General features: G+C 41.9%; 1 protein-coding gene across 3 annotated transcripts in view; it reads left to right on the top strand.

Annotated features, from left to right (window-relative positions):
- The window catches only part of EXT2 (exostosin glycosyltransferase 2), a 74,740-nt gene extending 63,518 nt beyond the window's left edge, over positions 1 to 11,222 (top strand). For 2 of the 3 annotated variants that reach the window (XM_085062625.1, XM_085062626.1), the window contains 3 exons: positions 478 to 606; positions 1,785 to 1,867; positions 7,901 to 11,222. In XM_085062625.1, the coding sequence (XP_084918751.1) occupies positions 478 to 606; positions 1,785 to 1,867; positions 7,901 to 8,039 (351 nt within the window). In that variant the 3' untranslated portion in view covers positions 8,040 to 11,222. The remainder of the gene's footprint in view (positions 1 to 477; positions 607 to 1,784; positions 1,868 to 7,900) is intronic. The other variant, XR_014852676.1, reaches the window with a different exon arrangement.
- The last annotated feature ends 8,647 nt before the right edge of the window (positions 11,223 to 19,869 follow it).

The following is a 19,869-nucleotide window of genomic DNA, read 5'->3' as shown; positions in this document are numbered from 1 at the left end:
ACTAACGTGCAATGTGTATGTGTTTCGGTCATTGTTCCATCAGTTCTGTGGTGCCATGATTGTTTTTTACAACAATCAGAGAACCAGTTGCAAACTTTCCCTAGACCTCTTTCAGTTGCTGTGAAAATCACTGATTTTTCTCTACTTGTAAAATAAATCATTACTCACTTTGATGACCTTACAAAACTCATGCCAGTTTGTGTGACCTGAAAGTACATAGCAAACTTTACAATGAATGTAGCTTGTAGCTAGCAGGTTCAGAAAAGAAAATAATTTTTAAGGAAATTTGTGTGCAGGTCAGGAAAGGAATAATTATACAATTTGGCACTCAAAAATTAATTTCTATCTGCTGAAGTAGTTCTTGTCAGAAGGCAGTATCACTTAGCCGCCTGCTGTTCCATGACTGAAAGATTTAGTCTTGCAGTTACTATATCTGTATCTAAAATTGTGTTCTTTCTCTCTCCCTCTTCTCTGCAGTATTTCAACTATCTTTACACCTATAAAATGCCTGGAGACATCAAGAATTGGGTGGATGCTCATATGAATTGTGAAGATATTGCCATGAATTTTCTAGTAGCAAATGTCACTGGCAAATCAGTCATTAAGGTGGGACTTTTCTATTTGTCTTTACAAAATTTTAAAAAATGAGATAAATACTTAAATTTATTCAGTAGGCTTCAATATATTCCTTAATCCTTCTTTTTCTCTCATTTTCCCCCAGTATGGTATCTTGTTCTCCTTCCATGGTAGAAAAGCCCTTCTAGTAAAATTTTTATGTTTACTGGGAACAGAGAATTGTTTCTTACCAGTTGTTTCTTGTGGTTATTTTAGCCATCTAGATGAGCTATAAAAAAGATAATTTAAATGACAGCTGTATATATGTGTGTGTATATGTACATGCCCACATACATATATTTTAACTATTTGAGATCACTAGAGGAAAGAAATTGCCAACTGTCCACAGCTCACTCTATCATGGCCTGACAACAGCTGATTTATAGGAATGTTAATTGCAAGAACGTTAATTGCAAGATCAGATTTAAATGAACTTTTTATCCCTGAATTAATTTCCTGACATGTTTCGACACCTTTTCAGGTCTAGACATTCACTCCGTACATTCATTTCAAAGTGTGTCAGCTTGGAACGAGATTTAGAGGCCACCAGGCATTACTTCAATTAGCAGGGTCCATTTTCCCATCTGTCCATCATCATTTACTGGGACCGGTGGCTGCATTTCCTAGAAAAGTCTTTAGAAGATAAAGTGTGTGTTTTTGCTGAAAACGTTTTTGAGCTGTATGAGGGCACAGCAGAGTAATTTGGCACCTCTGTGTGATTCGGAGAGTCTTGCAGAGTTTGCCAGTGAGCTCTTAACTGGAGAGAGCAAAAGAGCGCCTGTTGGATTAACGTTACGGTGAAGTATGGGAAGCTATATTTCATCGCTGTTATGGCTGCAAGAACAAATGGTGTTTATACAGGGACCTTGGCAGTGAGAAAACAGTCATTAAACAGGAATTAAGGAGCTTGTCATCACCACTTCTTTTCAGTTACAGAAGGAAAAAACCCTTCAAGCCATTTTTATTGGGCCCCTGTGAATTTTGCAGTCAGCCGGGCCAGATGGAGCTGAATGGAGGAACAGAGTGGCTTTTTTTTTGTACACCCCCTCTTTTTGAGACAGCTCAGCTTACACTGCAGGCATGTTCAGAGGTATTGCGCTGCTCTCTGTGCAAGGAGATTAATGTCCCTTCTGTTGATATTTGATAATATCTGGCGTGCCTTTCTGCAGGTGACCCCACGGAAGAAGTTCAAATGTCCAGAATGCACAGCAATTGATGGGTTATCACTGGACCAGACACACATGGTGGAAAGGTGAGTGACCACTCTTTATTTCTCTCATTGCCTTGTTTTGATCCCTAGAATCTTGTCCTGTGTCTCATTAATTTAGGATCAAAAATGATAGCATTTCTATAAATTACTAATTTTGAAAGAACGTTACATGGATTTGATCAGCATAAGTCATTCCTGCAGTGGGTGATGTGTCACTGAGAAGCAGACTACTACCGAAAAGGACTTTTGAAGGGCACAATTTTTAGCAGATTTGCTGTAAAGCTTATAGGACACATATATGAAATTCATGTTCTTGGCAGTACTTTCAGTAATACCACATTTCTGTTTGCCATGGAATATCAACTGTAATAAGTATGTGTTTTTTTTTTTTTTAAACCAGACAATTGGTAGCTTACCAAAGAGTAGAAAGGATATAAATTATTAATAATATTATTTGAAATTGTTTGTACATCGTCTTTCCTCCAAGGATTGTGAAGCACATTGCTTCTGCTGGTAAAGGGCATTTGCTGCATAATTCCATGCTGCATTTTTTGACAATGGCAGCATTGATATATTTTTCTGAAAATCTAGTTTTGAAATTAAGTATGCATTTGGAAAGGCAGTGAATGCTTAGAGTGAAATACTGAAAGTCTGTAAGTATGAGATTTGCATTCCCTGCTTTTACAGTAAAAGGGCTTTCCAGCCTTGACCAAGACACTAGACTTCTCTCTGCCTTGGCTTCTGAGTGTGTAAAATAAGCAAAATTTTCTTCACTTTTGCAAAGCTGTTCAACACCCATATTTAAAATGGGCTATCTGACAGTAAATGTACATACTAGTTATTAGGTGGTATTAACCTGAGATTTAGGGCCAACAAAGGCGTTTCACCTTGGGTTTCTTGGGCTGTTGCATCTCTCCTGCAAACTTTGGGAAAAGTAATTTGCAATCATAGAACTGATGGGGTAGGTAAGCAGGGGGAAGAAGTCACCTGCATAAACAGTCAGTTGGACTTGATGATCTCAAAGGTCTCTTCCAACACTGATGATTCTATGATTCTAAGAGGTGACAGAAAAACCCCTGACCTGCATTTAAAATAGGCCATTTCAGATTTTCATGGAGGGATATAACATGGCTATCTTACTAGTTATCATTTTAACAGTGAGATTTTTTTCTGTCCTCTGCAGAACTCAGAAAGTTTAAATTGTTGTGCAGGCTTTAATAAGATGGGATTAAATAAAGAAGTATGCAAGTCAGAAATAAAACACATCCCATTAAGATGGTAAAAATTACTCTGCAAAAAATACTTGAGAAAGGGGTGGGAGGTTTTGTAGGTCTTAAATGTTAGCTGAAGGGGAAGCACAAGAGGTTCCCCTATGTTTAACAATTCTACAGTGGCTTACAGGATGGACTGCACGAAGCCAGTTAAGCTTTCCTATGGTCATAGCAGTAGCACTACTACAACACATGGGAATTTTGGTTATGAACTGGGCTCTTATTAAGGTAAATGCTATAAAAACAGAAGATGAAAAAGTGCTTTTTGCCTTGAAGTGCATTATGATGCTGGGTAAAGGTCATGTTTCCATGGCTGTAGGAGTTCTTGTATCCTCAGAGTAAAGTGTCATTGACAGTTTATTGAGAACATGTTTAAACTGTTGCTTTGCTTCTCTGTAATTTCGAAAAGTGGAGAACGCTGGGTTGTGGAAAGTGTTAGGTTGACTGCAAATCTGTGTACTTTAATTTGCTCAGCCAAAGGAATACATGCTGAGATGGAGTCTTAGTGCAGGAGAATCTGGAGAGATATACAGTTTAGGTATATTCCGACTTGATTTTGAAAATCCTTAATATCATACTGAAACTGTTTCCTATTCCTAATTGCTATTAGGAGTAGCAATTTAGTTCTTGTCCTGTGCTATCATCTACCTTCAATATAAGGGAGTTACTTGAGAATCTGAAAGGGTTTATTTTTTTGAGTCTTCTAAGCTAGATATTAATTTGAAGTGGATAATAAATGGTTACAACTCCTAGAGCAAATTTTCCTAACTTAGCAGTGAGTAAGGCTCTCATATCTATCTGTCTATCTATAAATATATATATATGTATATTTGTGTGGGGGAGGGATGTGTGTATATATATATGTATATATAAATTCACTATTTTCAGGGTCAGGAGAGAAGTTGAATGGAAAAAAAAATGCATGCATCAGGGAATCCTTGTCATTATAAAAGGATAACTGTACTGATAACTTCACAGTTTTGGGTGTCAAGAGCAATACCTGAGGTATCAGGCAAAGAGCCATTATCAGCTTCACTTGCAGCTTCCACAGGTGCCTGACTCCTTGCTTTTTAGCATTCAGAAACCACAAGCAGGTAGTCTGAGCTAATTACTTGCCCGGATATCCAGGGATCAGCCTAGTGTTTGTGAAACAAACAGTTTATCAGGGTTGTCACGAACATGCACAGCATTTAGTGTTAGGTTTCTGGTTCAGAAATAGCAGAGAGATGCCCAGCAGCTGCCTGATGGTTTTGTAAATGGCAAAGGTTTGGGAAGTCAGTTGTGGAGATCTGTCCAGGAAAGACATATAACTAACTGGCTTTGTTGGGCATTTTGACTCGTTCAGTGGAGACAAAGGAAGATGGTACAGTTGAACTCTTGTCTCTTAATAAGAAGTTTTATTCTTTTAGCAATACACTGAATCATGTGAAATCCAGCACTCTATTCTTCCTGCTGTGTCATTTATTTGAAGTAAATAGAAGACTTTAGTCCCCAGGGTTATCAAACTCCAGCATTAAAATACATTAACTGAAGAAAGCTTTGAACAAAGAATCCCCTTCTTGCTGTAGGATAATGTTTACATCAGTTCACAGAAGAAACTGTAGGAAGCTCTCATAATCCATGTATTTACAGGTGTTTAAGTAGCAACAATTTTTCTGCCTGCAGTGTTTTGCTTCTGGCTATCAAAAATGGAGAACTCTGTAAAATGTAGAGGGCAACTGCCAGTACAGTAGATAAAGCAAAGGGATGAGCTGCTTCTGCAGCAACAATAACAGTAGTGCTTTATTTAGGACATGTAAGTATTTGTTAGAGTCGAAATAGGAAGCCATTCCCTTAAGAGGCATATTGACCAGGTCGCAGTTGGCCAAAGGTTGCAGGTACAGGGTCACCCTGACAAAAACTGGATTATAACAGTGAGGAATCTGATTAAGAGAGACCCTAATAAACACCAAGTTTATCCAGGGGCAGTGGGGCTCTCAATTTCTGAGTTCATACAGTTTTAATTTATTGTTGAGCTGAGCACAACTACAGGTTGCCAGCAAAGCAAGGAAAAAAAGATTTCTTGGAAGGAAACAGGTCTCTGTTAGTTTGAATTTGCAAAACTGTTGACACAACCAAGAGAAACCCCTTCTCTGCCTACTAAGATGACATTGCATTCTCTTGTCTACCTAGCTTGTTTAATGTTCTATATAGTCTTTTTGGTGTATATTGTCCAAAAGTGGCAAAGACTTCAGAGTTCAAGTGATTTAGTTCAGTGTTAGAGATGAAATTTTTGGAAAGAAGTGACTTTCTTTCAAACATGTTTTGTGGCTTGTCTTTCTTTCCTTGAAAAAAGTCCATTTCTGATCTTAGATGTTGATTTGTGGAGGACTAACTTATGCTTCAGCCAGAGTGTTTAGAGTATACTAATTTTTCCATTTTTAGTTTTTGGCATTTCTTTAACAATGAAATAGTTTATTGGTTAAAGATATTGTGCAGGCATAATTGAATGGACTTGCCACCAAAATAAGTTTGGCTGTAGAAGGATCCCATCTTGATATTTTCTCAAAATACCTCATCTTTGATTTGGGAATATGACCTCTGGAGGGAAGAGGTCACTTTTGTATGCCCTATCCATTTAGTTTTGTCTTTTTCTCTGAGGGTGCTGCTTGGTTCTGGTTGTGACAATGGCTGATCTGATGTGGACACCTGCCCACCAGGCAGCAGGCTGAGATAACTAATTCATTTCACACCAGCCACCAAGCAGCTGTTACATTACAATGTCTTTCAGTCATTACTGGCAAAGGCAGGATTTGAACCAGTAGACTAAAAGTATTCTTGTATTCCAGAAACCTGTGAGGGCCAGCAGCTGTGCAAACTTCTCACATGCACATCTCCCAGTGCATCTACCTCCTTGCCTGTGAAGTTTGTGGTTGTCCTGCCACGACACTTCTCCAATACACATCATGAATTACTTAACCACATTTCTTACAAGTAACAGATAATTCGAAAGTCTGACTTTATCTAAAAATCGGATGTGTTTTAGGTCTCTCATGGTGGGCATCTTGTGGAGGCAACAGAAATTGCTTAATGTTCCTGAAGAAAACACTCAATTCCTGCTGTCTGCAGGAGCTACTGCAACCCTTCAGTGCTTAAGGCTCAAATCTCATTCTCTTGATGATTCATTTCATTATTGCAGATATTGAACAGCTACCTGGGTCTTCACTTCAGTCCTAACTGATAGCTCTTTTGCTGTTTCAGATCTGTGCTACCCTGAAGCAAATAGGGCTTGTCACAGGAGTAGAGGTTGCATCCCACTGTGCATGGTTTTCTTTTACACTCTGAATTCCTTTTCTTTTGTTTCTGGTTCCAGTGATTTGATTCTGAAGATAGGAAGGTGTGAGGTAGGAAGAAGTACAAGAGGATGGGAAGGTAGCAGAAAGTGAAGCATCTTCATTTATCTGTATCAAGTATTTTATTCAAGTATCACTCCATGTGAAGTAGTTTTCTGATGGTATTCTCAGGGCAGAAAATGGCCTGAATTATGACCATTATAGTTTGAAACAGCTATGTGGGCTGAGGAAATAATTTTGAAAACTGCTCTTGCTGTCCCTTCTACTTCAAAAGAGTGTCTGGGGCAGTGTTGAGCAGTCCCCATCACAGAACTGTCACACTCAGTTGGTGTGATTGACCAGGTCCTGATGAGGAAAATTATCCTGGAGCCATAGTGACCCCCTAACCCTTCAAAGGGGTCGGGAGAGGGTGCAGTGATTGGAGAGCGAGAGACCTGCTCTGTGACTGCCTGCAGCATGTCAGTCTCTCTAGCTGAGTCAAAGTACTAATTTCTTTTTTTTGTTTTCCCTTTTGAATGGCAAAGGAAATGTCACCTGTTTTCTTGTAGCTGTCTCTATTATGTGTAGGGAACTGTTGTCATGATTCTTGGTATCTGAATTTCTTAAAAGCTGTTTTATATAGTAGGCAGCTAATGTTAGCTAAGCACTGTCTGAGGTGAGATGAGCCAGGTTTTCTCTGCCTTGCTTCCACAGTACAGTGCCCTTCAATGAAAGAGTTAAAGGAGCAGTGTAAGGGTTAAACATCTGTTTGCTTGTTTTTTGAAGCACATGGCTGTTCCCTTCCACATTACTGACACCTGAGATTATTAAAACTGAAAGAGTCATCAGTGGTCCAGTTTTTTATGCTAATGTGATGCCTTATTGCTCAATATATCTTTATTTAGACAAGGAAAATAAACTAGTTAGTTTGTTTCATTTTATAGTTTTAACTCCACTTTTAAATTACAGTACAATCAGCTGCCTATTCTCTGAGGCATGTTTGTTTTTTTTGTGGGAAAAGATAGAGCTTCTGAAGAAGCCTGAAAAAAGACAGACTTTTTTTTTTTTTAACAACTCTGTTTTCTCAAAGCCTTGGTTTTTGCAAAACCTTCGTTATAAACGAAATTGACCCAACAGTGGCCCTTTAAGAGACATGTTGGCAGTTAATCTGTTCTGGTTTACAGCATGTACATTGCTTTAAGAATGACTGGAATTCTAGGGGGAGGGAGAAGGGAAGCTTTGACCTCCATGTGCACATGTGCTGCTGCCAGCATCCCCTTGCTCGTCTCTGTGATTAAATGGATAAATCAAAGAACACCAGCTTCTTTTCTGTTCTCTCTGCAGTGAGGGTCTCTTTTTATTTATTAGTAGCCAGCATGGCTGAAATACTTCCAAGTGCAAGAGGGAAGGTTTCTACCAGTTATTTTGGTGTGGGAGCTGGTAGCCAGCCCAGTTGTTGGGTTTCTTAATTATACTGCTTTCCTTTTCACCAGGTCTGAATGCATCAATAAGTTTGCCTCTGTTTTTGGGACCATGCCTCTCAAAGTGGTGGAGCATCGTGCTGACCCCGTCCTGTATAAAGATGACTTTCCTGAGAAACTGAAGAGTTTTCCCAATATTGGCAGCTTGTAAAGAGTGAGACAAACCTGAGTGATGAACACGACAGCTGAAAAGGTGCTCTGAGGAATATAAGACCCTGAAAACGAAAACTGCTAGTGAGTGGGTTGCATCTGAGGGAGATGAGTATTAATGTTGTCTTCCTTTTACATTGCACAAGGTGATGCCTAAAATGCTGGTAAAAATGAGACGCAGACACCGCAGTATAGGGAAAAGGGTATTACCTTGGTTTAATAGGATCCCAGGTGCACCTTTGTGAAAGGTGGTACCACTACGAGAAGAGGCTCCTGGGTACAACGTGTTTACAGTTATATGGACCTCACCAATTAGCATACCTATCTAAAATTCCCCAATAAGAAACCTAACAAATGAAGTAATTGCCCCTTATTCTAATTACCTCCCCCCAAAAAAGGCTACAACTTAGTTTATAAAAACGTGTTCCAGAGATGAGGCTCCGTTCAAGGTTGGTGCCTCATGTTCTTGAGATTCTGGGGATGTTTCGTCTTCCCCAAAGAATTCTGAACTAGGCTATAGTACAAGAGTTGTAAACATGTGGGGCTAAGATACAGGGAGTAAAAAGTGCAGGAATAGGAAAGGATATAAAGTGTATAAAAAGAGTATAAAAAGGGTATAAAAAGGGTATAAAAGTATAATGAAAAAGGACAAAAAACCCATCTGGCATCAAAGGTTGTAATTGAAATCTGAACAACTGCTTCTCTGTTGCTCACAGAGAACTGAATCTATTTGCGGGTTCTCACAAAAATGTCAAACACACACATTTTTTTCCAAAGGAGGCTATCAACCTGCAAGAATAAAACAGAATCTTGCTATCTGTGGTGTGACTGGCATGACTGACCTCTTCTGTCAAAGGTGCTGCAGGCTTTCTGGTTCGTGAGCATCCATCCATTCAAAGCAACTGTCTCCAATGTAGAGCTGTTCTCTTTTGGGAGGAGTTTATTGCCTCTTTGGCTGGTGGGCCTCTGTCTTTTGAGCTTTAACTGTTGTCTTAAGTAATTGTGTAACAAACAATTTCTTCTGTATTGTGAGACAAATATTTATTTTTTTACAACATCACCAACAAAAATCTGTCTGTTGTCACCTAGTTTAAAGAGTAAAAGCATTTTGTGTGACTTAAATTATTTTAATGGAGATGGAGACACAGCAGCTGGGAGGACAGTCTCCCTCAAAGCTGAGACCTGCAGGACAGAACCACAATTGCTGCACCTCCTGCATAAATCTCAGGCTTTCTGCTGCACTCATGCAAAAGACTCTGACTCTATATCAAAACTGGTTGTATTATACAGAAAATTACTTGTCTTTAGTCTTCTTATATTTTTTATTTTCATTATCAAACCAGCAATCAGGTTAGAGTTTTACATTGTAGCCATCCATAGGGATGACGTATGAAGTAAGATTTTCCACATCTGAATCCTCTTCAGCAAGCAGTGTGCTAATTTATAAAACACCTATATTTGCAGAAATTCCCATTTCAAGCTTCAATGTGCAGGCATATATGTATAAGACACTATTAACGCACACTTACAAACTCCTGTAAATTACCTTTGTTGGAAAAACTGTTGTCTTTGCTTGTAATTTAAGGAACCCATTGGCACAGGCTGAACCATACAGCTTAGGAAGGCTTTTGGAGACTATTTGAATTTCTTTCGAGCATCTGAATTGTTTCTCCATACTGAAATTAACCTGAATGAGAAAACTGAATGCAACAAAATTAGAAATAAAGTTGCCTGGACTGTTACTCTTACCCTTCAGTATTAAGGAGGGTGGTAAGTTGGACTGAGAAAGCAATCTCTTTTCTAGCTCCACTGATAGAATGTTTGTTACTAGATAAGTATGATTTCACCATCTTTTGAAACCGCTGTTGCTGCTGCTTACAGACACATCCTACTCTATGGGCTGTTTTTCTGTTACAGTGCAAGCAACCTTATTCCTCAATTTGCCAAACCCCAAACAATAGGACAAGTGTTAGACAGCACGGTTCACCCCCTCTCCTAAGCTGGATACGCGGCAATGACAGAAACCAAATGAAAGTCAGGCTAGAAACAGGAAACATCTGCTCCTATTTGTTTCACCCCCACTAAGACTTATCTTATTGCCCAATGCAGTGGATGTGCTGTGAATGAAAATCATATTGGAACAATAGCTCTGAGGGGATGCTTCACTTCATAACCTCCCTGGGATGTGCCTGTAAACTGTATGATCCGACTCTCTGGGAACATTTAATTACTAGTAAATGTTTTTTGCTGCACTCTTTGTTTTATTCCTGAGTTACTATGGGAGAGGGTATTGGAGAGCTAAAAGGATAGCTGCTGCAGTGACAATTGCTGTCTATACAGTGGCTATCACAAGAGAGAGAGGAAGGTTTGTTACTCATTATTTCTCCCTTGCAGCCTTTCAGGTCATTAACATGAGCCTTCCTATTGGATCTTCCTGTTGATTTATGTCCTGGTGTTTGAGCATCAGGAGATACCAGCATATTTCCCTGAGAAGTTTGCTTTAAAAGGGTAGCTGCGACAGTGCAGTAGTCACTTCAGTTTTGGCTGTCCTTTTGGAGCTGATCTCAGCTTGGCAGGCCCTAGCAGTTTAACTGAGTTATTACACCTTCCTTACAGAGTTGTGAAACTGGTGTGATTTCTTGATTCTTTCTCAGTAAGCCAGTAAAAAGTTTGTTTTGCACAGAGTCTTAAAATACACAGAGGATTTTAAATAGTCGGTTGAGTATTTTTAAATGCAGACAGCCGAACCAGCCCTGCTAAGCTGAGCTGTAATCACTAGTCAGTAAAAGGTAACAGGTCCTTTTTTCTGCATCCAGGAGCATTTGAGTAATTTCCACTTGCACAAAATGTCTGGTGACCCCTAACAATCATGTTTTGTCCTCTGGCCTTTTACAGTTGCTTTTATAGGGCTAGCTCATTTACAAGCCCATTTGTCTCTGTTTCATGCAATGGAGAAAATTGGACAATGGCCATTAAAAAAAATTGTAAAATTAACTACTTGCTGTCTTCATTTATGATTGTGATGTTCTTGATGCAAAATCTGTAAAGGTAAGATGTAATTGTATGTCTGATTTGGAATGGCTTTGTTGTCAGTCTTTAAATTAAGATAATTTTTGACTTTCCATTGTATATATGATATCTGAAAAAGCTTAATAATTCTGTATTAAAAATTGAATCAAATGAGTGTTTATTGTATTTCACTTCTGGAGTGGCACAAGGAAATCTGAATTAATTCAGAGGGAAGAATTGCAGTGACAAGCTATTTACTACATAAATCTGTGTTAAACTTGAATGTCCACAATGCACTTTGGAAAGATCTGTCAATATTTTGTCTTTCCCATAACTGGAGTTTGATGGTTGTCTTGAAAACAGAAGTTTGCTCTGCATGAATTCATCCCAGTCACCTTTTGGGGGAGACTAGTTGTTACTCTAATTTTCTGCCAAGATTTGACAATAGCATTTATCTTGGAGAAATATGGAACAGATTTTTTTTTTTTTTCAAAGAGATACAGCAGATGTTAAATAACTGCTTTTGAGAAGAGAGCTTTGGCTGAGATTCTGGAATCCGATGTGGTGGCAGCTTTTTGTTTTCAGCAGCACAGTCCCTGTGGATCACACTGCAAAAGGGCAGTGTGTGCATGGCACACCTTGCTACCTGTGTATAGCAAGGGGGGATGTGCTGCAGGACCTGCCCTGCCAGTCGTGGGGAGCCTTAAGGATACATTTTTAGCATCATCAACTGTTCCTACAATGCATGAGTTTTTCCTTCCTCACAGCTCCACCATCCTATTACAAGATGTGAAAAATTCAGGCCCTAATGTTCTGAATTACTCTCTCCTGCCATCTCCAGCTCCTGCTCTGGAACCTCCTGCCATCCATCATGCTTCCGCTGGTGTGTGTCAAATACACTCTGCTCCAACAACAAGTTTATCCCTGTTAATTATCCATTCAAAGGCCTTTTAAACTCAACGACCTTGGAGACACTGATGTCAGAATAATTGTGATGGAGGATTTAAGTGGTGCTCTGTGCTTCTAACTTCTTTTGCATTTAGGCTATGTTGGTGAGTGATGAGCATTTTAGAAAGATGCTATACTGAGGCACATGAAAATGGATTTAGGTGGGGAACTTTAATGTTAAATATACCTCCAGGATTTGGTATGAATGCCCTCCATAATGAATGCCTGATACCATGGGTACTTCTCACCTGTAGAGCATCTTTTGATCAGGAAAGATCTCAGAATAGTTAATGGGTACTGCACAAATCTTCTGTCCAGCCGTTTCACATGGAAGCTGCTCTCACAAGCAAAGCATGATACACAGAAGAAAAACTAAAACTGATGGTGCTGATGAGAAAATGGATATTAAATGCCCTAACCAGAGACCAGACGGAGTGAGTATGAATTTTTAAATTTTTCCTTTTGAAGACTTGCAAACTTAAATTTTACTACAACTACTGCAAAACGTGGTCCTTTGTAAACTAAAATGTAAACTGTGTAGTTCTTGTTGCCATGGATAGTCTCATCTGTGTATTTGAATCACGAAAAAAAGAAATCTGCAAACTTGTGTTTGATTAAATCTCTGCTAGAAAATGAGCATCGGGTCAGTCCAGTTACTAACTTTAATCTGATCCTGAAGAGTTGGGAAGAGCAGAGCAAATCCTAGACAAGCATTCCACCTTTACTGCCTTTTCATTTCAGTTTTTAGGCTGAAAAAAAAACATTCTCTCAAAACCTGCCAGAAAATGTCAAACACAATACTCTGTAGGATCTGCAAATTATCCCATGAGCAGGTAGTCACTTCAAAGCTCTTGCTAATGTTCGCATGTGACAGAGATATCATTTGCTTAGCAGAAAATTCAGGTAGAATACTTTTGTTTTACTATTGAATAGGTCCTTAAGTTGTACCTCATGCTGTTGGGGGTGCCTGTAGGACAGTGTAAGTTCTTTTTATGAGGCCTGCCACTGCTGTATCTAAGTGCAAAAAACTGAGCTTCATGGTCCTCCTGTGTGGGTAAGATCAACCTCTTACCTGTAGCTGCAGATAACAACATGGAGAGAGGTGGCCGGATACCCTTTAGAGATGTGTGGGTAAAAACATAATTGAACACTGGCATCCCTAGCCTGGGATTTAGCAGAACAGCTACACGTTTGTCTGAATTGTTGTTTGTTTGGAGTTTTGTGTTCCTCACTACCAAGTTAGAGGGCTGTTAGCCTTGACTTTAAGAATCAGCAGGCTTCAGCGGGTCCTGGCTTGAAGCCATTTAGAGACATTCCTGGTGCACTCTGTGTAATTTCAGCCTGATGGAAATGGCTGTAATGCAGTCCCACCTCTGCTGATCTTCAGGATTCCCCTGTCTGCAGCTTCTTGTGGTTGCTTTGAAAGTGAGTTATGTTTCCCATTAAAGGATAACAGGGACAATTGAGGCAATTAAGTGGACTGGCTTGGAGCTAGCAGCACGAAGGGAGTTTTCCGACTGAAAACAGTGCTGCTCAGAGGTTCTTCCTGCAAGGTTGCCTGTTTGCTGTCTTCATTTGTCTGGAAAAGGATCCAGTAATTGTCCTTCAAATTTCCTTTAGTCATTCTAAATGCCTGTTTACTTGAATAAACAGGAAGTGCTTCTGCTCCAGACAAACATGACAGCTCTGTAGTGACTATGGACAGAGATCAGTGCAACTTGGTTATGATTTTATTAGGTGTATAAACTTGCATCAGTGCTCAGTACCAAACTCTATGCAGGGGGCATGTTGTGACTGAGAAAATACCAGCCTAATTATTAAGTCCCATCTATTAGGTTTTTAACCTAAATTTCAGTTGAGGGGGGCTGGACAAAGGTGAAAGCTGGAGCATTTGACCAGAGCATGGAGAACTTGTGATATGCAGACCCACACGAGGTTTTTATGTGTCATTATGAGGTGTGGTTTCTCTTGCACCCTGTGCTTTTAAGTATGACGCTTGTCTTTTCTAGCCTATTCCCTCCATTCTGTGCCGTGATGGGAACCTGTAAAACTAAAAGCCAAAGCTTGGGACTGACTGAACAAAGTGCCACTGATGAATATCCAGCTGCCTAATGTGAATATCTCATGTTCATCCAGGAGATAAGCCCATGCCTTGGAAAGATACCTGAGGTTTTCAAGCTAAAGGCTGTGTTCCCTCACATGTGTCCATGCATGTATGTGCCATACACTCAAGAAAACCAGTTTCTCACCTGCTTGGCTGGCTGTTTGTAAACTTACAGATCCTTCTTTTGTGAAACCTCTCTTTGAAAGCAAGGGCCAAGTCTCAGCTGGGTGCTGGCCACAGTTAGTGCTGGGTGCCTTCAGCTGTTGACTGACTGGAGTAATAATTCCTTTGCCACACTTCATACAAACAGGGAGGAGAAAAGGTTTGAAGGAGAAAGGACCGTAAAATGAGATCCAGGAATTCAGCAAGGCTACAGCAGAAGGAGCAGATTACTAACTCAGAGCATCTGTCTTTGCCCTGTGAGTAAGTTACGAACTGAAAAGCAAGAGAAAGTGGAAGATCCTTTCACAAATAATAAACACTTGTTTGTCTCAGATTAAATGCAACACCTTTACATGTGGGCTCCAGCTGGCCATAAGTAGATGCACCTTGCATGGCTGTTACCTTCCTTGCCAACGAGAAGATTATTGAACATCCATCTGCTTAAAGGTTAATAACCTGTTTTCAAAAAGAGGAAGAAAAAAATGCAGATCTTTTTAGTTTACAGGAATAAAAAATTGTTTTTCATTTAAACTGCCCGAACTTTGCCCTGCCTCAAAGTCGTATTCTCCAGCAGAGAAGGAATGCATTAACCTAGGTGCTGTAGCCACATCTCCCAGAGAGAAATTTTCCCATGTGTTTCAAATAACTTCTGTAACTCCACTAAGAAAATGCAGCTTAAAAAAAAATTTAAAAATTGCACATTTCTAATCTGGGTCCTGCCACTATCTAGTTTAGAGAGAGACTTTTTAGTTCTTTGGCATCATTCAGGCCAGGAGCAATTTGTGATGTAAGCCCATACAAGCAGGATGTTACTGAAACTGGCTTTAGGCTCTCAACACTCTGAACTCTGCCAACATCTGGAGAATCTGGCTTTGAGTGCCTGGGGAGGGAAGGAATTTTTCTCCTACAAGTGAGAGGAATGGATAAGCTTGCAACAGCACCTGCATTATCCATTTCTTTGTGAGATAGAAAACAGCCATTCACCGTCTGAAGCAAGCTGATGCTCCCAGACAACTGATGGAAAGGCCAGAGGGTCTTGGTGGGTTGCTGTCAGCTGCTGGGCACCTTCTCAGCTCTGCCTGAACAAGAAGGGCCCTTTCCAGTCCATCCAGCATCTGGGTACAGGGACTTGAGTTCTTACTGGTCCCAGTGCTGGTGGGTCTCTGCAGTCCAAAGGAAACAGGTTTGCAGCTGAGTTTATTGATGGAGTGCAAGCAACAGGATGGGTCCTCACAGACCCCAGATTTCCCCACAGCAGGGCAAGAGCTGAGCCCTGGGAACTGGTGGGGCTGAGACAAACCCTTTCTTTTGTGAGGGAACAAGTGAAACCCAGAGGGCTCAATCTGCTCCACAGCCCAGTGAGCAGCTTCTGGCTGCAGGCAGGCACCTCTGGGAAACCCTGCAGAGCCACAGAGAAGGAGAGGGTGGACGAGGCTTAAATGCTTCTGGAAATGTGGAGCTAGGAGGGAGAGAGTGTGATGGCCTGTGGGAATATGGGAAACACTGCCAGCCCCAGGTGTCTTCTCCTTGGGCTTCAGGAGACCTTGTGCTTGGTGCCCCAAGCATGACTGTGCTGTGTAAAAAAGGGTGGTGCCACAGCATGGGGAGCTGGGTGCCTGAGGGTCCCCAGTTCTCTGGCTTCTTTTTGCCCAGTCACCTTCTCCCTCTGTCAGCTGTGATTTCGTGCTGCCTCATGAAGGACTGCTTGAGAAGAGCTGGGAGACCTGCAGGAGCCCTGTGAGGCTTAAACTCTGCTGGAAGCAGAACTCCTAAGCAGTAAGCAAAGAAGACCACCCTGCTCCCTTCCCTGTGGCCAGGGTGCCCTCTGAGCTGGCCAGTGCGGATGCCAAGCAATGCCCAAGGTGCTGCTGGAGGCAGAGAGGACTCGTTAGGCGGGAGCTGGCTGGCAGGACGCTCCTGTGCCTGGCTGCTGGCTCTTAACCATCTCTTTGTACGGGGAGAGGCAGCAGCCCGTGAGCTGCCACCTGTTGTTAATCTACCCCCGGCTAATCCATTCTGGACTGCGTCAGCAGTTCAAAAGGGCACTGTTAGTATTTTTTGCCAGCTTCAATTAACGTGAGATTTTGGAGGCCCCTCTGATCACATTTCATCTGTCATGAGTCAGGAACAAACCAGCCAGATTGCAGTTGAGAGGAGAGAAGAGAAGGAGTTTATTGCAAATCAAAACAACAACAACAGTGTTTGTGCCCCCTTGGCCAGGGTGGCTGGGAAGCAGGGACCTTCCCAGTGATGCTACTCCTTTCAAAACCTGGAAAAATAAAAAATTGGTGACTGGAAATTCCAGCCCCCCACCTCCCAAAAAAGAAAAGAAAAAAAAAAAGAAAAAAAAGCTGCAAGTGCAATAACTTACTTCAAAAAAAAGTTAAAAAGAATCAAGCTGCAATACTGTTTGTTCTTTTTTAATATTCCACTGTAATGAATTGGTAATACATGGTTGCATAGGCAATAACATTGCATGGCACAAACCTCACATGGCAACATTTTAAATGATTTTTTTATTCTTTTTTTTCCTGAACTTTTAAAAAACTTTTTTATTTTTTTTATATGCTCTACCCCAGGCCGTCAAGCTAAAGAGAAAGAAAAAAAAAAAGGTAGCGTTTATACAAGGTTACAATATTTTACAACAAAAAACCAATAATATTGATTGAGGTTTGTTTTCTTTCTTTCTCCCAGTCTCTCTTTCAAACACTGCACACCTAAACCGATATATTATTATACATTGAAAACTGTCCTTCAAAATCAGTAGTATAAAAGTCCTAGCTCTACCTACCTACCTAGCTATGTGGGGGGAGTGGGGTACTGTGTTACCAGCAAAGAGCTAAGGGGGTGTAAGGCTGATCCCTTGCCTCCTCCTAGCTCCCTTTGGGAAGCAGCAAAGGCCTGAATGACTTTCCATCTGATTCCACCCCCTTCTCATTTGGGTTTAATTTCTCCCTTGGTCTGTTTGCTTTTTGCTGTGTCAGTCAGAGCAGCAAAATAAACATGGGGCTCTGCCTCTCCTTGATTATTTTTCAATCCTTTTCCAAGAAACTACCTTTTTGCCTTTGTTTGTTTGGAGAGTGTTTTACAACGTGCTTCCCGGTCTGAGTGTACTCTGGGAATCAGGGAAATGCAGCTCCCCACCCCCAAACACCTCCCGTGCAGGAGGAAACCAGCAGGTAGCCCTGCTCGGCAGCACACGGGATACACCTGGCCCTGGTTTGCGCTGCATGCCCAGGGCTGTTGGGGCAGGTGAAGCCCTGTGTGCTGCAGCTCTGTGACCTCATGTGTGACACATTGTCACAGCGTGTGGCTTTTCCCTATCACCCCGCCTGTGCTCACGGCTCGGACCAGGCGTGATCCAGCAAGGATATGTGATCTGGCAGGGATACGAGTTCTGGCAGGATGGACACCTGCTCACACTCTGCCGCGGCTTTAGAGGAGAGGGAGGCTGGTTCTCTTTATTTTGCTGTCTTGGTCTTCCTCCCGGCAGGCTCTACCTAGGTAGGTGCTGGGGCAGTGAGATCTGAGCTGGGCAGCATATTCCAGAGGAGGCAGACGGAGCCTGGCTGGAGAGCCTGCTGGGAGTGCAGGTGGGTGGCACTGCTGGCAGTGGGTGACATGCCAGAGGGCTGACCTGGTCCCTCTCCAGGAGCTTGTTGAGGCACAGCAGCCCATAGAGTCTGGACCCTGCAGGGCCCAGCAAGCCCGAGCCTGGATCCCCACTGGTTTGCAATTGCTACCAAAGCACTAACTACTGCTTGTAGGTAAGAAGTGCCTCCAAGTACTTGGCAGCAAGTGGTACCCAACCACTTATAAGCCAGTGCCAGGAACCTGTGTTGCTTTTGCATCCTCCTGGTCTCAAAGTTCTGGGACATCTCTGGGGTTCCCAACCATGAGCAACATAAGGCAGCCCCCTTGTATGGTCCCTGCTGCATAGCCAGGGACAGAACTGCATGGGAGAAATGTTTTCTACCTCCGTGAAGCTGGACGGAGCAGCTGGGTGAGCCCAGCTAGCTGGGCTGCACCCACAGAGGATGCCACCATGGGCATGACAGGTGTTGGGACGGCTGATGGTTGTGAGACATTTTGGTGGTGGCTGGGGCAAAGCTTGCAGCTTTGAAGGCAAGTCCAAGCCAGGGAATTGTGACTCAGTATATAGACAGGAGTAAAATACTAAATAAGAAATAAATAGAGAAGAAAGTCATAAATAGAGTTGAAAGGTATTAAAATAACAACAGTAATTATAATTAAAAAAGGTATCATTGTGGTAACTTGAGATTGCAGGAACAGCACTGACCCTGTGACCCTTAAGAAATGCAGTAGCTGCAGGCTGGCTAAGTTAAGATACATATATATATATATATATATATAAAAGTATATATATATATTTATACAGCTTTTCTTGTTAATTTAACAGCTAGTTTTAAAAACCCTCTTAAATTAATTTTTAAAATGTGTGTAAATACAGATGCATATAGCTTGAAAACTACCAGAACAACTAATTTTGGAGATTTGGGAGGGGCATCCCTTCAGCATTACTCACAAGTGTGGGTGCAAGGCATGGTGCCAGACTGGCAGAAGCACCTGGAGAGGTGAGGCAGAGCCTGGCAAGCAGTGGGGCTGCCTGCAGCTGGAGTTGGGAAGGGAGCCCTGTGGAAGAAGGGTCCAGGGAACAACATTCCCCTCACCTCACGGTGTTTTCAGGGAGGCTAAGGGCTGGGCATGTGCACTGCTGTTTAAATTAGACTGAGTCCAACATGTGCTTTCCACATGAATTTTAAGGTGAGGGAAGGTGGGAGCCAAGCTTCTCTAAATGCCAAGTCTGCTGCCAGGAGACTCTCCTCTCTCCCTAACAAGACAGGGATACAGCACTTAATCCTCTGGGCTGTTAAACAGCTCAGATGAAATATGGGCCCTGTGGAAGTCTGTGAGGAAAAGCTACCCTTTAACTTCAGTAGGGAATGCAGCTAAGCTCTTGAATAGCTACAGCCCTCCACTGAAGCTGCCTTCAGAACCTGCAGGCTAAGTGAGACCTGTCCCCTATGCCTGCCCAACCCACTGCCCTCTCCTTAGCTCTGCTTGTTGCTAATTGGCCTTGTCAGCAATGGTTCTGGGCTGTTCAGACAGCAGCCCTCCATGGATTGCCTGCTGACAGTGGGAAGCATCAAGCATCCCAGTGTACCTGGGAAGATGATCTCAACGCTGCGGTCAGCTGCCTGAACAAAAACTGATAGAAAAATTGCTGCCTGCCACCAGTCCCTGGGTGATTGGAAAGCTCAGCAGTTTCTGGGGTACCCAGTGAGGGTGAATACACCTCCAACCGGTCAGCACGATCCTGCCTGGTTCAGTCATCAGCATCACTTTCAGCATCTAAGCCACCATGCCCAAGGCCCCAGCTGAATGTTTAGACTGGGATGTAAATCTTGGCTGCTTGAGATGGGAGAGGCCCTGGTTATGCAGATGATGTGGTGAAATGTGTGCTGGCTCCCTGTGCTTAGCAGGAGAGGCATCTCTTGGCATTTCTGAGGAGAGAAAAGAAACAGTACTACTGGTGTTTTCTTATTCCAGTAAATATATTACTTTTGACCTAGCAATGGTGTATCAT

This window comes from Lichenostomus cassidix, chromosome 5, assembly GCF_008360975.1.
Source record: "Lichenostomus cassidix isolate B80296 chromosome 5, HeHo_3.0, whole genome shotgun sequence".
NCBI lineage: Eukaryota > Metazoa > Chordata > Aves > Passeriformes > Meliphagidae > Lichenostomus > Lichenostomus cassidix.
This window is presented reverse-complemented; position numbering and strand designations above follow the sequence as displayed.